This window comes from Phocoena sinus, chromosome 7 (genome assembly GCF_008692025.1).
Source record: "Phocoena sinus isolate mPhoSin1 chromosome 7, mPhoSin1.pri, whole genome shotgun sequence".
Classification (NCBI taxonomy): Eukaryota; Metazoa; Chordata; class Mammalia; order Artiodactyla; family Phocoenidae; genus Phocoena; species Phocoena sinus.
The window spans coordinates 19,515,008-19,535,771 of NC_045769.1; the positions used below are offsets into that span (position 1 = coordinate 19,515,008).

The window sequence follows — 20,764 nt, forward strand, 5'->3', positions numbered from 1 at the left end:
TACAAATAAACATACACAGTGTGTGTGGAGGGGGCAATTTAAACAACACCTTTATTTTAATTGGTCTCACTACAATCCAAGTGGTAACCTTGCTTACTATGCTTTCTAGTAGTAAACACACTGCCCTCACTTATGTTTAGTATGCAAATGAGCTTCCAGATCAGTCCACAGGTTCCTCCTTCCTAAGCCTTGCTCTGTGAAAGAGCGGGACTGGCCGCTGGAGATAATAATGTAAAGAAAAGTGCTTAGTGATGGGTTTGGAATCTCGAGGTTGTCCTGGTTGTCCAACCGCATTCATTTCTAGCTGTGTTTTGTCAAGTCACACCCCTCCCCATTCAAAAAGGAAGAGTGTCAACAGGCTGTGAACAACATTCAGAGCAGTGCCGATCTGCAGCTACTAGCACGAGATAAGCACCTTAAACAAAGCCGTTCATCTACCAGCAGCCTTGGCGTAATGGAAAAAAACCATAGACTTTGGAACTATGTAAACTCCGGCAGCGTTTCAAAACTTCCCAGAACCTATTTCCTTGCCCGTAAAATGGAATGACTAGTACATTCTACCATTAGTGGCTGTGAGGGTTGAGACTACAGGTGCAAAGCCCCCAACACAATGTTTCGCACTGATTGTAGTAATCTACATCCCAGGATTTCTGACTCTAAAACACCTGCTTTCCTGGTTGAAGTAACTTCAGGCAGGCAATGTCTTAGTTCCCAGGGGCAGAGGTTCTAAGTTCCATCTATCTCTGCATCTGGACGTTTGAAGTTTAAAACTTGAAAAGTACATTTGGCTTAAAAGCATAGAATTGTCAAGGATGTTCATCACTGATTTATGTCTCATAATGAGAAAAATGGGAAACAATTTAAATGTCCTTAAAAGTAGGAAACCGATTTAATAAATCAGCAATAGCTGTGTGATAGAATACTTTGTGGCTTTAAAATTATGCTTTTGAAGAATATTTAGTGACAAGAAAAATGTTCATGCAAAAATGTGAAGTAAAAAAAAGCGACAAGCAAAACATCGTACAAAACAAGTAAATACGTAGATATATACAGGCAGAGAAGCATCAAAAGCAAGCGCTCGCCGTTGGGAGTCGGGAGGAGTGGGAAGAAGTGATCTTTTCCTGTAGTTTTGAGTTTCCAACTATGATTACGTACTGCCTTAAAATCCGAAGACACTAGTAAGTCCTCAGGGACTTGGGAGGAGCGCGAACAGGGCGGGGCGCGGGCGGGACCGGGGCGGACCCCAGCGCCGGGCTGGGGCCGGCGCGACGGGGCGGGGCGTTGAACACCAGTCCAGTCCAGGCCTGCGAGGGGGTGACCAACTTGCGACACCGGGAGCCCGCGGACGCACCGTCGGGAGCGGCAGGCAAGCCAGGGGCCCGGGGCCGGCGGGAGTCGGGGGCCGCGTGCCGGCGGGGACTCGGCCAGGGCTGGGGCGGCGCTGGGATGGGGTCCCAAACTTTCTTCGAGTGCGCGGTAGGCCAGAATGGGGCTCTGTCTCCCTCACCTTTGGAGTTTCTCTTTCCCTGTGCGCCGCGGGCGGGCGAGTGGCGCCTGTTTAGCCTTGGGAGCCGAGCCGCGGGTTGTGGGCACGATCGGGCCGGGGTCTGAGGGTGTTCTGTCCCCCGCTTCCTGGCGCGTATCTGTCACTGGGCGTGTCCACAGTGCCAGCCCCAGGGTGGCCAGCTGTGCGTGGGATAAAGGCTGTCACGGCCTTAAGCTGGTGGGAGGGGGAGGGGAGGCGGCCCAGGGCCTGGCCTGGCCTCGGCTTGGCTCTGCATGCCCTGGTGGCAGCTTTGGTGTAGACAGGTGACCGAGTATTTGAGTGAGTTGGGGACCGGGTGGAAGCCATGAGCAGCCCCCATTCTTGGCGTGGGGAGCCTGCCACCTCTGTCACCATGACTTTGCCTCAGTCCACACCCTTCTAGCCACTTCCCCTCAGACTGGGTTCAGAAAGCTACCCGGAAGTACCAATACTATCCTCCTCGTGGCCTCTTTGGGCCGGAGTAAAAACCAAAAGGAAAATGGGAAAGGGGAAAACCGTGGAGACGGGACAGCGGGAGGGGCAGTAGAGGAAGGCTGCTGGGAGGCTCGGCCCTGATCTTGCGGGTTCTGCACCAGCTCTTGTCCACTGGGGGTCACCATCCCTTCTGACCCCATGGTGGCCTCTGTGTGGTATCCAGGGGTTGGGGTTCCCCCTGAGGAACCTGGACATGGGTTGAGGGGGTTAGGCCTGGGAACCAGGGACAGAGGCAGATGTCATGGAAGGTCCCTCGGGTGTCCAGTTCTCTGGGGCTCTGAAATATTCATCTCACTGGTGAGCTTTGGTTTCAAAGCTGGCGCCTTTGGCTTGGCCGGCGGTGGCAGGAGGAGCTAAGCGATCCCTTGGGGCTGCTTTGTCAGGGGCCAGGGGGCAGTCATACTTCCGCCTCACCTGCCTGCTTTCCCCACCTCTCCAGCCATGAGGACCCAGAGAGCCAGTTTAAAACTTAGAAAGTAGTGGTGGGACCACACAGGGTCAAGTGCCCTGACTTCCTGTCATCTTGTGCCGGGACCTCAGGGCCTCACCTGTAAAAACAGGCACCTCAGAGAGGTAATGACAGGGTACACCTCAGGTGTGGGGAGAAGCTCACTTCATGAGCTGGGGTAATAGCCGACTCACCTCAGCCTCCTCCCATGGGAATGGCTCAGCTGGAAGAGCACTTCCATCCCCCAAACTTGTCACCCTGGACCCTTCAGAAAGAGCAGAAGCCGCAGGCAAGGGACACACTGGAAGGGCCAGAGTGGAAGCTCATACAGCAACTTGGGGAGAAGGTCTCTGCTAATGGTATGGTTAACCCTGATGTGGGCTTTCTGGAGTATTCTGTTGGGAATGCCGTGGAGGGGATGGCCTTGACAGAATCTTCCAACCCTGATTCTGGGGATCTAGGCCAAAACCTGGGCCTTGTTTTAAAGTAGAAATGATGCCCGGAAGTCCACAGGCCACAGTGCCAGGTACCTAGAGGGTCAGGGAGGAGGATGAGAATGAGTCCTTATTCTCGTATGTAATGATTGGTATTTTTTCCTATCACATGAAGGCGATGTTAAGGGATCGCAGCCTCCTGGCTCTGTGCTGGTTGGAGATGTCCCCCAGCCCTTGGCAGTGAGTCCCGTTTTGGAGATTATAGTGGCTGTGGGGACAGGGCAGAGGAAGGCCCCTCGCAGAGGATCTGGCTCTGAGAGTGAGGGGGCCTGCCTGGTACTGAATGTGACTATTCTGAGGGGCTGGGGGTGAGGACAGGGGTTTCAAGATATGAGGACTTAGGACATGAATCATTCTGAGGTCAGTCTGTAAAACAAAGGTGGCCTGGCCAGCATGCCACAGGATGGTAACTAGGTGTGCCCTGATACAAATGTTCCAGCCTTAAGGAAGTTTGCAGGAACAAAGCCGAACACGTTCGCTCAGTGCAGAAGTTCTCAGAGGCTTCCTATGCCATTGTGCCTTGTGAATTTCCAAAAGGGGATATGGGTTGTTTTTCAGACTTATCTGTTTCTGAGGTCATCCATTAACATCTCTTGGGGCGGTGCTCTTTAGAGCAGTCTGGGAAATGCCTGGCTGGATGAGTCTAGCTTTCCACTCTCTGGTTCAGGTAACTAATCCCTCTTCCTTTCCCCGATGTGGGCTGATTTGGGGGGAAAAGGAGGCCAAAGGAGGTCATTTGCCTGGATCCCCACAACTAGTTAGTGACAGAGTTAGAACTTGAACCCAGATCTCTTGACTTCCTGCCTCGTACTCTTTCTCTTCTGCAGCGTATCGCTGTTTCTCTGCAGGCTCTGTGGTGAGTGAGACCCAGGAGATGCTGGTCCAGAGGGCAGTCTGGGAGGAGAGGGAGTTATGGCCACCCCCAGGCCCAGGTCATGCCCTGTGCCTCTGCCTCTGTAGCCATCCTCCAGGCCACTTTCACATCCGGTGGAGATTCTTTAGGAAGCAAGTCATTCCGCCCTGAAGCCTTCTGCTCTGGTCTGTTAGGCTGTTCATTCAAAAGCAGAGACTCTTAGAGTCCGAATGGACTTTGATCTTTTGGTTCAGTGCACTTGCTTTACGGATGAGAAAACTTGAGTCCAGAGATGTGCGGTGGCTAGCCCTGACTCACACAGTGGAGTCAGGACCAGAGCCAGGACAAGAACTCAGCTCCTTGCCTCCTAACCCAGGGCTCTGGCAAAGGTCAACTTTCTATGAGGGAAAAGGAATTGGTGTCAACGAGAAAGGTCTTCACTACCTCAGCTGGCCCCGCGTGTTGGTGTTAGCCTCTTCACACAGGTGACTGGTGGGGGCTTCAGGGGGTTTTGCTCCAGGCAGGTGTAAAAGCAAAGGGCACTCAAAGTCAGACGTCAGATCTGGGTTCAGACCTATCTCTGCTGTTCGCCTGCTGTGGGACCTTGGATCGGGTTTTCTCCGAATTTCAGTTTTCTCATCTTTAGGGTAGGGATAAGGATATGCCCCTCATAGGGCCCTTGCGAGGAGCAGACATCCTTGGTAGCCGGTAGTAAGTACACAGTACTTGCTACTCTAAGTGGTTCTCTTCCTTCCCTGCCCACCGCAGGGAGGGGTTTGTCTCCCTTCTCTGCTGTGGGTTGTTCATTATCTGTCTGACTTTCCCCCTCCTCATCTTGAAGTTCAACTGAAAAAGGTAGGAGAAGATGAAACACAAAGGAGATGGATGGGGCTGCGTTTCTGAAGCTGCATCCAGCCCTGGTTATTGCTGTCTGCTTTCGTTATCTGCACTCCCCAGCTGTTCTGACCACTGGCTTGGCTGGGGTCTCCAAGGTCACCTGCACTGATGACACTGCTTTGCTCCCCTGGAGAAGGGTGATGGGGGGACCCTAGTACTTGGGTCTTCCCATGCCCTCCAGGTGGCTTCCCCTTCCTGGGAGGCTGGAGCCACCTTCTCCGTTTCCGATTGGAGAGAGGCTACCCTGGTTAGAGACCGGGCTGGGAGGGAGGTCATGGGTTGGCAGGCTTATCTGTTTCTGAGCAGGAGGGCATGGAGAACTGGGGGGATGGGGACTTGTTCTGGCTCTGCCTCAGCAATGCGTTCCCTGGCATCTGCTACTCTGAGTTCTCAGACAGCGGGCAGGGCTGGGAATGAAAGTTCCAGACCCATGACCAAGAGGGCCTGTCACGGGCTGGGCAGGAACTTTCGTGGCTCTGGGGTTTCCTGGTCTGTCAAATGACCAGATGATTTCTAAAGTTCATTCCAGCTCTGACGTTTCAGTTTTTAGATCCTCTCGGCGTCATCCTGTTGACCACAGAGGCCAGGCGGACAGAAGGATAAGTTGATTCTGGGCCCCTTGGTCTGTGTGCGTCAGGCCTGGTGGCGTGCCCAGCCACTCCTGGGTGGATCTTCTTACTCCTCTGCCCTCCTGGCTATGTGCTGGGTTGGGAGGGTGAAGTGTTTGCTTGGAGGGGAGTGAAGAGCTGGGGGAGTTGGGGTAGGTAAAGGAAAAGGGAAGGAAGGAGGCTGTTACAAGAGGCCTGGTCACAGCAGGCCAGGGGCTGCGCGGCTGTGCCGGCTGGGTGGGGTTTCCTGAGATGCGTACTCTGAGCTATTCTTTCCATTCTGGCTCCGGGCACCCGTTCCTGGCAGGGAGGAGGGCAGGCTGCCTGGACCAGTCAGCTGCTCCTTTCCGCCCCTCCCTCCGACACACACACATACACAGGCACCCTCTTGCTGTAACCCCAGTAGGTCCAGCTTCCTCTCAGCAGATTCCAGAGCCTTAACCCTTCAGATGCCCCCCAGGGAGCCTGAACCTGGGCCCCGGCTGGCTGGGAGCATGCTGGCCACACTGAGACGGCGCCAGGGGAAGGAGTTGACTTCCCCAAGTTTGCTTCTGAAATCCTTGACAGCCAACAAGTCCTGTGTTTGAGCCCACCCACTTCCGATGGCTGGGCCTGCTGGTCATGTAGGAGAAAGGAGAGGTTCTGGCTCCTTCCTGATGGGACGCGAGAATGGGGTCATGAGAATGGGGAGCAAGCTTAGATCTAACTTGACAAGGATGGGGTGGAGTCTGAATGTCTTGATAAACTGCATTGTGAGGAAGCTGCCAGCAATGGAACAGCCTTGCTTCCTGCTGGAGTGTGTATGCCAACAACAGAAGCCGAATGTCTATGGTATTTTAGGAAAATTCAGGCTTCCGATAGGGAAACTTAAAGGTCCTTTTTGGCCCCTGGAGACTGTGAGCCCCTCCAGTAGCTACCAGCGGAACTCAGATGCCCTGATTCCTGGTTTCTAGTCTCTGGGTATCAATCATACTCACTTTGTATCTTCTCCTGCCTCTTTCCCCTCCTTCCCTTTGGACTCCACATTCTCCTGTGGTTCCCACCTTTAGTCATAGTCATGAAAGTAAATACCGACCACTTCTCCCTTTCCCTACTACCTAGTCACGTGCCAGGCCCAAACCTCATCCCTAGCTGAGGCCTTAATGACGTGGAAGTGGCCAGCGCTCCATGTAGGTCAGGCCGTGGCCAGGGAGAAGGCTCAGAAGCTGCCAATGCTGGCAGCCCTGGGCCTGAGGTTCCTGCCCCTCAGCTCGGAGGGGAGTGTGACCGAGCTTAGCTACTCCCCTGACTGGCCTGAACACTCTCTCCATCTCCGGCGCACAGGTCTACACCAGAGAGCTGGGATGTAGTCCTGGCCCCAGGCCCCACTTTGTGGCCAGGGACAGGTCACTTTACCTCCTCCTGCACTGTGGCTGGCTCCTGGTAAAGGGAGGGGTCAGCTTGCCTTAGATGAGTGAGTTTCCTTTCAGTGCTGACCTTTAAGAATCTCCATCTCTGACCACTCTCTCTCCTCCTCGTGGTTGCACAGGGTTTGGGGACCATGGGGATGATGGAATGGGCTGAATGGTTCAGCGTCCACTTGCTGTGTGAGCGTTCTTTTGTCAGTAGAGGGTCTGAGATGGGAAGCTTTGAGAAGTGATGTGAAGTTCGGATAGGCAGGGTGTCCAAATGAGGATGAGAGCAGAGACATTAAGAGCCCTGGAGTCGGTCTGGAGCTGACCGACTTCATCACACCCTAGCTAAGTAACCTTGGGCAAGCGACTTAATTCTTCTAAGCCTCTATTTCTTTATTGTAAAAAGGGATAACAACATATCCACCCTGTTGGGCTATCATAAGGATTTAATGAAATAATAACTAAAGATAGGCACTATTTTAAGTGCTCTACATGTATTTTCTCATTTAATTTTTATAACAACTCTGGTATAGTGTTAAACCCACTTTCCAGATGGAGAAACTGATGCATAGTGAGGTAAAGTGGTCAGTGCCGGTCTCTGGTGAGCACGGGCTGGTGGCTAAGCCCGCAGAGAACTGGACTGTGAGCTTCTGTGTTCCCTGCGGAGAGGTCTACTGGTGAGCTCCTCTGAAAAGAGAAGCGTCACAGGGAGGGGCGAGGGAGGGCAGAGAGCGTCTTCATGAGTCAGCGGCCCACTGTGCTGGACCGGAACCCCAGAGTCCTGGTGGCCTACCCAAGGCCGGCCTCGAGCTCCCTGATTCACCCTCTGGTTTAGGGAGGGACCTGTTTGCCCGGCTTGGCGGGTGGAGCATCTGGCTGGCAAAGGGCAGGCCCCACGCGCGTAAATGGGTTTGTCAGATAAGTCCCAGTCCGTTAGCGCTGGAAATGAGCTCAGAGATCATCTGGGTCACTCACCTCATTTCACAGAGGGGCGCCCTGAGGAGCCGACAGGACCAGGTCATGGTGACATCACTGTCAAGTGACTCGGCTGGGGCCTCCGACCACAGGGTCTTTCCTGCCAGTGTCTCGCCAGCCGTGTTTAGCCTGTTGTCAGCTGGGCCCATGGCAGTAACGATAGATAACCCTACTCCACAGGTGGCCCACCTGTGCTGCTTCCCGCAGACAGGATGCTGTCCTCCGGGTGGAGTTAAGGGGGGTGTTTGGAAGGGGAGGGGGGGAGGGCGCTGTCGGAAGAAGGAGCCTCTTGCCCCAGGGCAGGAGAGTCCAGTTTCTCTCCCTTCCTTTTTAAAAAAAGTCTATTAAGGGGATGCAGGTATTATAACTGCTCATGAATGTTATCCTACCCTGACAAACCCAAAATATTTTCAAACACACTTACTATGCCTGTTTCTTAAACTCACACCACTCAGTGTTGGGTCTCCCCGTTCTCCTCTCCCTGTTTCCTCAGGGTGCTCTACCCCACCATGCAGGGCCTTCCGCCATGGCTGTGTCACACCCTCACTGTCAGGAAGGTTTTCTTATTTCTGACCTGACACATTCTTGATGTTCTGGTCCATTCACTCTGGGAAGATGGAGAACAGCTTTCCTCAGAATAACTCATTGACTTGGCCTGTTATTCGAGCCCTCCTTCCCGCCCCTCCCTGCTACCTTCCCCTCTCTGTGTTATCCCAGTCGAGAGAGAAGAGTTAAGACAATCCTTTATCTGCTCCCTGCACTCTGCAGGGTGCCCTCAAAAGAGAGGCCAGTTCTCCCGCCCTTCTGGCAGAGCCTCTGGGATGTCTGCTGACCTCGATCTGGGCGTGCTTTCTCCCTGTGGGGTCCTGAAGTTCTTCCCTTGGGAGACACTCTAGGGGCCGGTGGTGGCCCTGTGAAGGGGCCCAGATTCTCTCAGGGCTTAGGGCCCTTCCAGGAACCTCCTCCTTAGCTCTTCCCAAGTCTTCATCTCTGCCACCTCAGAGGGGAACACCAGGCCCCAAGGCCATTTATTTGGCATAAGAGGGCCTAGAGAACACAGCATGATGTAGAGGACACCTACCCAGGACCTTCAGCCTACCTCGGTTCTGGTTGTGCCATTCACTTGCTAGTTCTGTGATCTTGGGAGTCACTTCACTGTTCTGGGCCTGGATTCCCTTAGTGGAGCTGAGCATCTGGGGCTGTACAACTTTGGGGTCCCTTTGGGCTCTGTTTCTTGGGTTCCTTTCTCCTCATTCCTCAGCTCTCCCCTGGCTGTGGGGCTCTCCTCCCGCAGAGAAGGCACTGGCTGGATCTGGTGTGACTCCTCAGCGCTCTCTCCTATCCTGGCCACCAATCCGGGGGGCAAACAGGCAGGAATCACAGGGACACCAGGCACTTCGCTTTTGAAACGTGTGTCTCCCCCTCCCAGGGGGCTTCGGGGCCCTGCACTCCCTGGCACCCTACTCCCTGGCAAGGCCACGAAGAGAGTGGTGGCAGCCACAGGCTATCGCATGCCTGACGCACCTTGGCTGTTATTTGAAGGAACCAGAAAGTCCTGTCTCTGGCCTGCTTTTCTGTGCAGCCTCCCAACCCCCAGGGGCCATCCCCGTGCACCCACTTGCTCAGGCCTCTCGGGTGGCCCCTGATTCAGCCTGCCACGGTTGGCCCCCCTCCTCCAGGCCTGGCAGCTCCAGCCCTGGGGCTAGCTTGTTGTCTTCAGCTTTGGGCCTTGGCTCTCCCCCAGCGCTGCCCTTCAGGCCGGGAGCTCCTGCCAGCTGCTGTGGGTGCTGGGCTGACCCCTTTAGTGGGTCCCAGCTGGCCCTGTGACTCACCCGTGGCTTTGCTGGGGCCATTGGGCTTCTTCCCTGGTCACTGGAAGGCCTTCTTAAGTGAGCACAGGGGTGGGGGCGGTGTGGTTCCCAGGCCCGCTGCTCTCATACCACTGATGCCCAGCGAATGCTTCGGGCTCCTGCACTAAATCCCCGTCTCCTGCCTTCCTATGGCAGGAGGCTACACAGAAAGGGCTGGTGTGAAGGCAGAGGGGCAGGGGCTGAGCTGGTGGGGTGGGTGGTACTGGGGGGATGGGGACGGTGACCTGTGGGCAGGAAATGATGTGCTGTGATGGGGAGAGGAAGTCTGAGGCTTTCCTCTCCACAGAGGCAGGCTGGATTGGGGCTGAGTGAGCGGGGCCTGGGCACTCATGACTGCTTCTCTCGTCTTTCTTTCAGGTCCCAGCAGCTGGGGTCTACCCTCAGCCCGTGAGCCACCATGTCCCACCCCAGTGCCCCCCCTCCGTATGAGGACCGCAACCCCCTGTACCCTAACGCTCTGCCCCCGGGGGCCTACGGGCAGCCATCTGTCCTGCCTGGTGGGTACCCTGCCTACCCACAGCCTGGCTACGGTCACCCTGCTGGCTACCCACAGCCTATGCCCCCCATCCACCCGACGCCCATGAACTATGGTGAGTCCCTGAAGGGCAGTGGGGGTGGGTGGGAGGAGGCAATAGTCATAGCACGTGAAGCTACTTCCCTTCCTTCCTTTATCCCTTTTTTCATCTCTTTAGCTCTCTCCTTCTGTTTCCCCATCTTTGTTACCTCCCTGCGTTTTCCTTCAGCTCCTAGCCCCCCGGACCACCTGCCAGCCCCTTTATTCAGAAAGGAGACTGGGTCCATAAGACACACACCAGAACTTACACATCAGATGAGAAAGTGGCTGGTGAAGTAATTAATTCCTTCAGATCTGTGACCCGAGGAGGCCATTTCCGTTGCCCAGCGAGGCAGCTGCCACCCCACCTACACTCCCCACTTCCTTAGGAACTGCCTTTGGAACCCAAAGCACTTTTTTGTTTTAATATTCTCGGTGCTGACAAATCCTCATCTCTTAAGGTAACATCTGATTTTCGCAAACATCCAGAAGTCGCTTGGATGCTTGATAAACATCATGGCTGGTAAATTTGGTCAGAAACGAGATGAGGTTAGAATGTGGTGAGATTTTCCTGTGTGGCTCACATGCGGATTTTGAAAGCAGCTCCCAAGGAGGCATTCAAAGAATGTGTTGAGCCCCTGCAGCATCTCTGGAATCCTGGAGCACAGCCAGCTGTCATCTGGCCATACGTGTTCTGGTGTGAATATTGGTACATCAGTCACGTTTATGGTCACGCCTCGTCCTGCGCACGCACACCCCTGATATTTCTGTTTTCCCCGAGTCCTAATGTTTGCCTGATGTAGATCAGTCCGCACACTCGGTTCTCCATCCTCCACACACGTGCGCTGTTTCTATCTTCCTTTTCCTCCTTCCACCCCTGAGTCCCCGCTCTGACTCCGCCAGCCCCTCTGCCCCGCGCTTGCCTGGATTCCTCATGAGGTCGTGTCCCCTTGATGGCAGTGACCACAGGTGTTCACACCCCTCAGTAAATACATGCTGACGGAGTGGTCACACCTAAGCCCCCTTTGGCCAGGGGTACGCTGCTCCCTGTGGTACCAGCTCTGGTCACGTGGAAGGTACCTAGAGGACTTGGCTGGGGAGTTCCTGAGTTGTAACACGTGTCTTTTGGCTGGAGATACCTGAGACTGTGAGATAGTGCCGTGGAGGCTTGGGGATGGAGGCCACACGTCCCAGGTCCCCAGTTGGTCATATATGATCTGTCCCCAGGCCCAGGCCAGGGCTATGATGGGGAGGAGAGAGCTGTGAGTGACAACTTCGAGTCTGGAGAGTGGGGTGACAGGAAAGTCCGACACGCCTTCATCCAAAAGGTGAGATATGGGTTGGGAGGCCGGTGAACCTGGGCCCCTGGGGCTGGGGGAATGGAGCCAGGGAACACTCGTTTCCACGCACAGGTGCTGCTGCCTTCTGGGTCCTCTCTAGCCCTGCACTCTCCTCAAGGGGACCCCAGTTCCTCTAACCTGTGTTCGCCCACCTTTAGTGCCTCTGTTCCTTGACCTTGTTTTGGGGGGCAGATTCAATCTGGGAAAATCTGGGCAGCCTCTGCTGAAGTGTTCTGCCCCCTGCAAGCTTCCTTCTCCTGTTAGATGGGAGCAACTTGAAGCCAGAACTGATTGCACTCGCTCGCAGCCCCTGCCCCCACGTCTCACGTCTGCCCAGCACCTGCTCAGGGTGGACAGAACCTGACCAATGTCAGGCTGAGCCGCTGCAGGCGCGGATGCTGAACCTGGGAGTGCGGTGAGGCAGGGGGCAGAGGCAGGGCAGTGAGTGCCAGTGGAGGCCAGGTGCTGGGCAGGGAGGGGGAGAGGACAGGGGGCAGTGGGGGGTGGGGGTCAGCCCTGGTGGGGGCGTGTACAGTATCTGAGCCCTTACTGGGGGCGGCCTCTCTGCCAAGCTGCAGCTGTGGCAGGCTCCCAAGTAGAAGAGGAGTAAGAGTAGATCCTTCAGAATGAGGCAGGAGACTCCTCCCTAGCTCTGAAAGAGGGGCCAGGGCTAGGGTGGTAAGGTCTTTGGGGCTCCTTGGTCTCAGGGCCCGGCTGCTTCCTGGGGAGAGTCCGGGAGTGCAGGGTGGTGACCGTGCTCCCCACCACTGCCTGTGTTCCAGGTTTACACCATCATCTCCATCCAGCTGCTCATCACGGTGGCCATCATCGCTATCTTCACCTTTGTGTGAGTCTCTAGGCCTCTCCACACCGCTGGGAAGTAGCTCTGGGGTCCTGGCTCTGGGTCACCTGCTGGGAGCGTGGCTTGGGGTGGGCCCTCAACTCAGAGGGACTGGAAGAGGAGCTGGGATGTAGGCGATTAGAGAAGAGGGGCAGGGCCTCGGCAGGGAGGCAGACAAGCCATGGTGTGACTCCTCTCTTGTCCCCCCTGCTCCACAGGAAGCCCGTCAGCGAGTTCGTGAGGGCAAACCTGGCCGTCTACTACGCGTCCTAGTGAGTCTGTGCTTCTCTCTGCACGGGGGCAAGGAGAGGAGGGGTGACAGTTGACTAGCTTTTCGGGGCAGGGATGAGATCCTTTTGGAGAGGGGCCCTCCCAGCTGTGCTGGGAAGTGTGGGTGTGTGCCACCGAGTGTAAGTGTCACGGAACTCCTGAGAGCCAGGGGTGGGGGACTGGTGTCAACGTGCGTCCTGCAGGACCGTCCCCGTGTTCTGGCAGCCTCTCTGCGGTGGCTCCTGCAGCCTCCTCCCTGGCCAAACCCCCTGTTACAGATGTCCTCAGTGCCCCTGGCTGGGTAGCTTCCCCTCACACTTGTAGATAGCTCTCTGGACCTCCAGCCTTACGGTGTGGTGAGTGCTGCCAGGCCAGGCCGGGAGGGGGCCAAGGGGCAGAGGGGGTCTGGAGACTACTTCCCTGTCTCTTCTCCCCAGTGCCGTGTTCCTGGTCACGTACCTGGTCCTTGCCTGCTGCGAGGGACCCAGGTGAGTCCCAGAGACTTAGACAGGAGGAAGGGATGGGGGTGTGGGGCTGTTTTGCACAGAAAGGGGATTCCTTAGAGCAGCTAAGTGGAGATGTACCGGCAGTGATGATGATGATGGTGGTGGCTATCGTTCAGCTGTGTGCAGAGTGCCTGGTGCGTGTGGGATCTATTTAGCTATCTAGCTGTTATTCTTACAGCTACCCTGCAAGATGTGTAGCACTTAAACTATTTAACAAATAGGAAGGACCCAAGGCTCAGAGAGGCCGAGGAACTTTCTCACAGTCACACAGGTAGTCAGAGAGCTGCAAACGAATCCAGGTCTTTGTGGCTCCACAGCCCAGGTCTGTCCTATTGTCCCTCCTGTCCCTGCACAGACACCTGAGCAGGTATCAAGGGCCATGCCAGCCTCGCCTCCCCCAAGTCCAGGCCTAATTCTCCAGGCACATAAGCCAAGAGCTTCCTTCTGCTAACGGAGCCTCTGAGACCTGGCCGGCCCCACACCACTTAACTATGGTTTCTTTCCCTTCAGACGCCGTTTCCCATGGAACCTTATCCTGCTGACCCTCTTTGTGAGTCTAGAAAGGTCCAGGGTGTGGAGATGGTGAGGGAGGGCTGGTCCCAGGGAAGGGATGGCACGCCATGGTGGAAGATGTCCCTAGCTCTCTCCCTGACCTTACCCTGACCCCTGCCCTTGGTCTCCCCGGGCTTTCCTATTCAGTCACACGTATCGCCAGCTCTGGCAAACCCTCCTGGCCGTGCCTCCAGGGCTCCGGCTCTCTTCTTAAGTGTCTCACTCTGGTCTCTGTCCTTCCCTCAGACTCTTGCCATGGGCTACATGACTGGCACCATTTCCAGGTACGTTCAAGGACAGTTACTACACGGTGGTGTGTTTTATAGGGGAGCGTGGGGCATCTCTGGGCTGGCAGCCACCTGTATGGGTGGATTCTGGGCACGATGCTTCCAGAAGTAGTAGTTTTGGAGTCATTCGTGTGTGGCATATGCCTCTGGCCTCTCTCAACTCCTTCCCTGCAGTGTGTATGACACCAAAGCCGTCATCATTGCAATGATCATCACTGCTGTGGTGTCCATTTCAGTCACCATCTTCTGCTTCCAGACCAAGGTGAGGGCACCGGAGGGCCTTTCCCTGGCCACCCCATCCCCCTGTTTTATACAGACCTGGCCTTCCGGGCTTGGCACATGAGCAGGCCTGGAAGGGCCCACACCCCTATGCTAGGCATTTCCCTCAGAGACCTTAATCCCCTTCCCTTCACAACTACATCCACAAAACTGCTTCCTGTGTCTGTCCTTAGAATGTCACGGTCACTCCCATGGCCCCCAGGAGGCAGCACTGGGACTCCCTGGAGGAAGAGGGAGGGCCTGGCTGGCTGGGCCAGGTGGCCCGTCTGACACGTGCCTCCCCCTCTCTTCCTGGCAGGTGGACTTCACCTCGTGCACAGGCCTCTTCTGTGTCCTGGGGATTGTGATGATGGTGACTGGCATTGTCACTGCCATCGTGCTGTCCTTCCAATATGTGAGTGTCCCAGGAGAGCCAGAGTCACTGAACCCAGTGCCCAGGGCAGACTTCCTGTATATCGTGGTGTAGCAGGCCCCACAGGCCTCTGGCTTCTAGAACCTCTCGACTGGCTAGCAAAGGCACCCACGCTGAAGCACCATCCTCTGGATTGGGGTATCTTTGGAAATGGCAGGTCCTGGGAGCCATGGCACCTGAGGCCCTGGATAGCATCATGGGATTCCTATGGGAAGCAGTGGTTAGATCTGTCTGACAGCTGAGACCAGGTTCTCAGAGGCAGGTTGCCAGAGGAACCCAGAGGACCGAGAAGATGGGCTTGGGTGGAAGAGACCTTAGAGATCACTGTATCTAACTCTTCTTTTATTCCACTCAGCGGGAGGGGCATCGTGTGAGGCCCCTAGGCTGAGGGGAGCTTCGTGGCGGGGAGGGGAGAACAGTGCTGAAAGGGGAAGCACATGGACGGGAGGGCCGCCTGCCCACTTGACCGTGGCTGGCCCTGCCCTTCTATGGACAGGCCCCTGGAGGGCTGTTGAGCAGGGCTGCCCTGGGGGTGCTCCCTGACTCCGCTGTTTATCAGGGTGGCTGGGGGGCTTCCCTCCCAGCCCTCTCCTTTAGTCTGTCCCTCCCAGGCTGGGCTGCAGGAACACGGTCTATTGAAGGCTGACCATGACTAGAGCGAAGGTGATGGGGCTTTTCAAGCAGTGCATGCCTGGGTCTGCCCCTCCCAGAGCTAGAACTCAACCATTTTCTTTCTTCCAGAAGCGTAGTGGACACCTCTGTACCTTGACTAACTTTGGAGACTGGCTAGGCTAAAGGATGCTGTGATTGGTTTTATATGGCCACTGGACGATGGCCTCTGTTTTCTCTACCATATATGTTACTATTCTTAATTTCTCCCAGGATCTGGAAGGTAGAAGTAGTCCTTTCATGTAGCTAGCATCCTGGATCTTCGCACTTGGCCAGACATCCAGGGGGGGAAGATGGTCCTGAGGGCCTGCCTCAGTCCAAGCTATGCTAAGATTTCTAATGCCATCCCTGTCCTTTCTCCCCAGGTTTACTGGCTGCACATGGTCTATGCTGCTTTGGGGGCCATTTGCTTCACTTTGGTGAGTAAGACCCCGCCCCCTCTAGGAAGGGGAGCTGAGGGGACAGAGGGGAGGAACTGTGAGGATGGTGAATGTAGGCTGCTTGGGAGGCAGGGCGTGGGGCCACAGCCGCCCTTCCCTTTCCCTACTGTCCAGAGGTTCCACTGATTTTCTGGGCATTCCCGTCATCTCTTGTTCACACCGCCTGCAATGAGAACTGTCAGTGGGCTGTATTATGGAGACGGTGTGTCTGTCTCCCCTTCTGGACTGTGAACTGCTTTAATGGCAGAGACCACGTGTTCTGCTGTTCATTAATGTGTTCCCTAAGCATATCTAATGGCCCAGAGGCTCCCAGGACAGATCTGCTGACCACTGGGTCCTCTAATGGCCCAGAGGCTCCCAGGACAGATCTGCTGACCATCTGGGTCCTCATGCGTGGCTTCCTGTCCTGCAGTTCCTGGCTTACGACACACAGCTGGTCCTGGGGAACCGGAGGTACACCATCAGCCCAGAGGACTACATCACCGGCGCCCTGCAGATCTACACAGACATTGTCTACATCTTCACCTTTGTGCTGCAGCTCCTGGGGAATCGCGATTAAGGAGCCCCTCCTGTTCCGCCCTACCCTTGGACTTTTCTTTCCCTAGAGGGCTGGGCCCTGTGACCTGGGTCTGGGCCTAGACCCCTTTCCTGCCCCTCAAGTAATATGCCCATTTTCCTTTCTGTCCGGGGATGGGTAGCCTCTCTGGCTGTGGATGTGTAGGTACTTGGTGGGGTTGGAGGAACTAGGGACTAACTCACTCTTGCCCTTAGTGGACTTGGCAGGAACTGGGCCAAAGATGTGCATTCTCCCTCCGCCCACTATGGGGCACCAAATCCTTAACAGTTGGGGTTGGAGTTGGGAGGGATGAAAAGAGCCTATTTGATAGCTAAAATGGAATATGAGAGGTAGGAGGGACTTTCTGGTGATGGGGTTTCCTCTCCCACTTCTGCCTCGGGCTTCTGGACTTGATAGCTGGAGCTGTTTCCTCTCTCAGCCCCCAGCAAAGCCCCAACCCACCCCACCTCCTGGACTCATAGGCATTATCCTGTACTTCTTCGGCAACCCCTGGCGCCTTCTGACTCAGGAAGGTAGAGGGGGTTTGTGCCCGTGGGTCTCCCCTGCTTCAGCCTCTTCTTTCGACAGCACATATATACTGATCTTCTGGGTTTCGGGTGGGGAGGAAGGGGAGAGCGAGCAAAGCCAAGCGCAGAGGCCAATACAGAGCAGCATCTATCCGGGGCTTCCTCATGGCTTGTGGTAGTAGTGCAGGCCCCTCTGCGGCCACCTGGTCCCCATTCTCCAAAGCTGCCTGGGGCCTCCCTGGTGCTTCTGAGATCTCTAGTCAGAGGGACCTCTTGCTTCCTGTGCTCAGGCGCTCACAGCAGAAAGTGAGGGACAAAGGTCAGGAGATGGGATGGTGTGTATGATCACCACTTCCTGGCCGTGTGGTCAGGAAGTAACCAGGGTGAAGAGAGACGGGGGTGTAGGCAGGGGAAATGCCTTGGGGTCCCCCACCCTGAGAGATACGGAAGCTTTTTGTGGTACCTATGGTTCTTCCCTTCTGCTAACTCGGGGAGGGCCCCAAGAGGAAGGAGACGCCCTTCTTAGTTTGTTAACTCACGCTTGGGGGATTTAAGACTTGGGCCCTGTCTCTCCAGCCAACTACCGCTTTCTTCATGACACCAAGTGCCTCAAGCTGGAATGGGGAAGGGGGACAAGGGTCACTCTATGGGCTGGGGTGGAGACCCAGTCAGCCCAAGGGTATAATTAGGGCTCCTCTATTAAGTATTTGGTCCTAAATATATCCCAAAAAAGGACATAACCAGAAATGTAATAAAGTTTAACGTTTAGAAGGTAAAACCCTGTTTGGCTCTGGTTTTCTTCACTTTAAGGTGTCGCCAGCTCTGGGAGAACTTGTCTGGCTCTGCCCGATGCATCCACATCCTAGCTTTGCGTTCTGGCTTGGTATCATTTACCTTTTCTACGATAACCAAGTATACTTTGTCCCAGCGCTTCCTGGTGATGGATGGCTCAACCCTCAACCCCAGGTCTGGCAGGGGCCACTCAGAGCCATTGCACATGACCTTTTCTGCACCACGGACCCTTTACAAAAGTGCATGAGAGCTATGAATTCTCTTCCCCTCAAAACTGTATGTGTACACACGATTTCACATATGAGGCGTGGGGGTGGGGATGGACCACAATGTTCAGGTTTAGAACTCCTGCCTTAGAAATCACTAGTTCAATCCCTCTTAATGAACAAGGAAACTGAGGCCCAGAGAGGTTGAGTCATTTGGACTCAGCCAAGAGGATTAAGTGCTTTTTTAAACTCCACACCCTGAATGCCTTCTTTGATTCTCTTTATTATTTGTTTAGGCTGAATGGAACCTCACCCTCCTGGCCAGCAGCTCTGAGGGCTTGGTCCCCAGGGCCTGAGCCTAGGCTTGTACTTAAGTCTCTGTGGTTTCCCCAACCATTCAGCCTGGAACACTGAGGCTTCTGTGAGAGGGAGCACACATGAGTAACCAACCCCACACTCTGCCCCTCCCATCCCAAGGGACTCACAAACCCAGTCCTGGTTCCTTTCCACTCAAACACTCAATAACTTTATTTGCCTTTGGCTGGTTTCTCGGGAGGGATGGGGCTGGCAGCAGCCTGGGCTTCATGCGCCCTCTGGTGGGCCTCAGAGGCAAAGACCAGAAAGGACTTAACAGTCTGGAGGCCACAATCAATACAGTCTAGGGGAGGGTGGCAGTGTTCCTCACCACTGCACCCGGGACCCAGCTTCAGGAGTCGGGGCATGATGGGAGGAGGCCCTGAACCTCTGGCTCTCATACTCGCCCGTGTTGGATGCCCGCATGTTCTGCCGAGCCTTCATCTGCTTCAAACGGTCCTTGTCCACTTCCCGCTTGGTGAGGATGAAGAGGAGGATACCACAGGGGAAGCCGATGGCCCTAGGGGTGGGGAGATGTGCACGGGGTTTGGGGAGGGGCCAAGCCTGAGCCAGAGGAGCTGGGGAGAATCTCATTCCAGCCTCACCAATTGCACGAACACTGCAATACCACTCGCATCTATTCAGCCTCTGTGTTGGCTGCTGGAGGGTCCCACTCGAATCAGATCCTGTCGCTGCCCTGCTCAAAACCCCGTAATAGCTCTCTTATCACTTCCTGGCCAAGTTCAAACTCCTAGGCACGGCACAAAAGGGCCAGTGTGGTTGGGTCTCTGCCCACCTCGTCATTCCTTTCCCCTTTAGCCTGACACTCCTCAGCATGAGTCCTGCCATCTCCTGCTGTAGCAACTGTGCAAGATTTTCCAGACAGCCCATCCTCTTTCCCTCTCCAAGTCCTGGCAAAGATTCCCTCTGCCTAAACCACCCCATACCCCCTCCCAGACTCCCCTTCTTAATCTGAGTAACTGCTACGTGGGAGGCACTTCAGTGTGGGGAAAGGTCATGGAGTCACAAGACCTGGTGAGAATCCAGCTCTGAGCCTCAGTTCCCACCTCTGTAAAATGGGGATGTCCTATTTATCTCAGAAAGACTAAAACATTACGCGATAAAGTACTGGCACACCTTAGGTGCTGGAAAAAATGTTAATTTTCCCCCTCTTTTTCTTACAATATTGATCAATAATATGTATTAAGATCAGAGTTAGATTCAAATAACAATGCACTGAACACTTTGTAGGTGCTACTACTATACAACTAATATAATCTCGCGTGATCTCAATTAAATCTCCATTAAAATCTCAATTGGGTCTTGCCCCAAGCTCCCAAAAGAGAGGATGAGGCCAGGGACCCAAATATGAATCAGATTAGCTCAGCTCACTCCACAGAAAACCCACTATCTCTCCAATTTCACATACTTTCCCAACTCCCTCCCCTGCCCCAGTCCTCTGAGATTCCAGTCCTCACACCCAGCAATCCGGTCTCCGCAACCTTGGATTCAGCTCACCACCTGAAACTTGGAGAAGTTTCTGGGTTCCACCCTCTCCTGATGCCACTCCCCACTGGTGGGCAAAGGGTTAGTTAAAACTCACCAGGCTAGTCCCACAGCTTTCATTGGGTTCTTGCCCCTCTTTCTGGGAATGTATTCCAGTTCAGGGGATAGGGGCTCAGGCTCCTCCTTGCACTCTGGGGAGCTGTGGCTTTGCAGTGCCCGGGTCCTGTTCTGGGAAGCCTTGTTAGCTGTGGCTCCTGAGAGAATCCCTGTGGATGGAGGCAAGGAAGGTAGGTAAGAGAAGGTGAGAAGAAAGCCCGGGGAAGGAATGGCTGAGATCTGAGGAAGGGGAGTGACTGCAGTTTGGAGTAACAAGTACCAGGGAAAGTCCAGAGAGAAATGGGAAAATCGCCATCGAGGTGGCACCTTTGAAAGCCACTTCCACGTCACTGCGGGCTCATTACCCTGGTGCCAGGAGAGCGAGCTTCGCTGTTCTTCATCTCATCAGACGACAGGATGTGAAGGACTGCAGTGGGGCTCACATTGAGACGTATGAAGGAAATCCGAGAAATGGTTTTCAAATTTCAGAATGTTAGCACTGGAAGGGAGCTTAAAGGTAGTCTACTCCATCCCCTCATTTTATAGAAGAGGAAACTGAAGCCCCAAGAGACGAACTGCTTCGCCCAAGGTCAAACTGCTAATTATCCGGGGCTAGAACCCAAGCCTCCAGAAGCCCAGGGCTCTTTCCTCTGCACTGCGGTGAGTGTGAAACACCTGGAGCACGGGAGTCTAAAAGGCTTCCTTGGGGCTCCCTTTCGCTGCAAGACCCCAGAGGTGTCGTGTAACGGGAAGGCTAAGGGATGGACTGGGTGACCTCTAGAGAGCATCTTTTAGCTCCCAGACTCTTTAAGATCCTGCAGAGGGGTGCGGGCAGCAATCGACAGCCCCGACCTCCTGCTATCGCCGAGCGGGATGTGAGTAAAAGGGTGCCCCCTGCAGTCCGGCCCTCCCCGGGGTCCCTCTCCTTACCCCGGAGGACGCGGGCATTTCTCGCCCCCCGGCCCTTCAGCGCCGTAGCAGCTACCACCGCCGCCATGTTCAGATCCCACCCCCCTTC

General features: G+C 55.0%; 2 protein-coding genes across 6 annotated transcripts; one reads left to right on the forward strand and one right to left on the reverse strand.

Moving 5' to 3' along the window:
• The first annotated feature begins 1,237 nt into the window (after nucleotides 1-1,237).
• TMBIM1 (transmembrane BAX inhibitor motif containing 1) lies at nucleotides 1,238-17,570 on the forward strand. 4 transcript variants are annotated; one of them, XM_032636934.1, is made up of 12 exons: nucleotides 1,238-1,366; nucleotides 9,918-10,150; nucleotides 11,341-11,441; nucleotides 12,236-12,300; nucleotides 12,513-12,566; nucleotides 13,002-13,052; nucleotides 13,581-13,620; nucleotides 13,869-13,906; nucleotides 14,084-14,171; nucleotides 14,487-14,582; nucleotides 15,635-15,688; nucleotides 16,122-17,323. In XM_032636934.1, the coding sequence occupies exons 2-12, from the start codon at nucleotides 9,958-9,960 to the stop codon at nucleotides 16,266-16,268; spliced, it is 927 nt and encodes a 308-aa protein (XP_032492825.1). In that variant the 5' UTR covers nucleotides 1,238-1,366; nucleotides 9,918-9,957; the 3' UTR covers nucleotides 16,269-17,323. The 4 variants fall into 4 exon arrangements, with proteins under 4 accessions (XP_032492825.1, XP_032492828.1, XP_032492826.1 ...); XM_032636935.1 differs by lacking the exon at nucleotides 1,238-1,366 and adding an exon at nucleotides 3,948-4,300; XM_032636936.1 differs by lacking the exon at nucleotides 1,238-1,366 and adding an exon at nucleotides 5,226-5,472.
• Nucleotides 17,571-18,289: 719 nt separating this feature from the next.
• Nucleotides 18,290-20,761, reverse strand: LOC116756505 (probable hydrolase PNKD). 2 transcript variants are annotated; one of them, XR_004350668.1, is made up of 3 exons: nucleotides 20,027-20,761; nucleotides 19,748-19,916; nucleotides 18,290-18,664 (listed from the first exon to the last, which is right to left on the reverse strand). XR_004350668.1 is itself a non-coding variant. In XM_032636940.1 (3 exons), the coding sequence occupies exons 1-3, from the start codon at nucleotides 20,741-20,743 to the stop codon at nucleotides 18,472-18,474; spliced, it is 429 nt and encodes a 142-aa protein (XP_032492831.1). In that variant the 5' UTR covers nucleotides 20,744-20,753; the 3' UTR covers nucleotides 18,290-18,471. The 2 variants fall into 2 exon arrangements, 1 of the variants encoding a protein (XP_032492831.1); XM_032636940.1 differs by having other exon boundaries at nucleotides 20,677-20,753.
• Between the last annotated feature and the right edge of the window lie 3 nt (nucleotides 20,762-20,764).

What these genes read in the sequence shown, in the direction of transcription:
- TMBIM1 (XM_032636934.1), top strand. Translation starts at nt 9,958, where the DNA reads ATGTCCCACCCCAGTGCCCCCCCTCCGTATGAGGACCGCAACCCCCTG. An exon ending in TCGTGCTGTCCTTCCAATAT is followed by an intron (nt 14,583 to 15,634) that starts GTGAGTGTCCCA and finishes CTTTCTCCCCAG; the next exon opens with GTTTACTGGCTGCACATGGT. An exon ending in GGGCCATTTGCTTCACTTTG is followed by an intron (nt 15,689 to 16,121) that starts GTGAGTAAGACC and finishes CCTGTCCTGCAG; the next exon opens with TTCCTGGCTTACGACACACA.
- LOC116756505 (XM_032636940.1), bottom strand. Translation starts at nt 20,743, where the DNA reads ATGGCGGCGGTGGTAGCTGCTACGGCGCTGAAGGGCCGGGGGGCGAGA. An exon ending in AAATGCCCGCGTCCTCCGGG is followed by an intron (nt 19,917 to 20,676) that starts GTAAGGAGAGGG and finishes CTCCATCCACAG; the next exon opens with GGATTCTCTCAGGAGCCACA. An exon ending in AAAGCTGTGGGACTAGCCTG is followed by an intron (nt 18,665 to 19,747) that starts GTGAGTTTTAAC and finishes CCCCACCCCTAG; the next exon opens with GGCCATCGGCTTCCCCTGTG.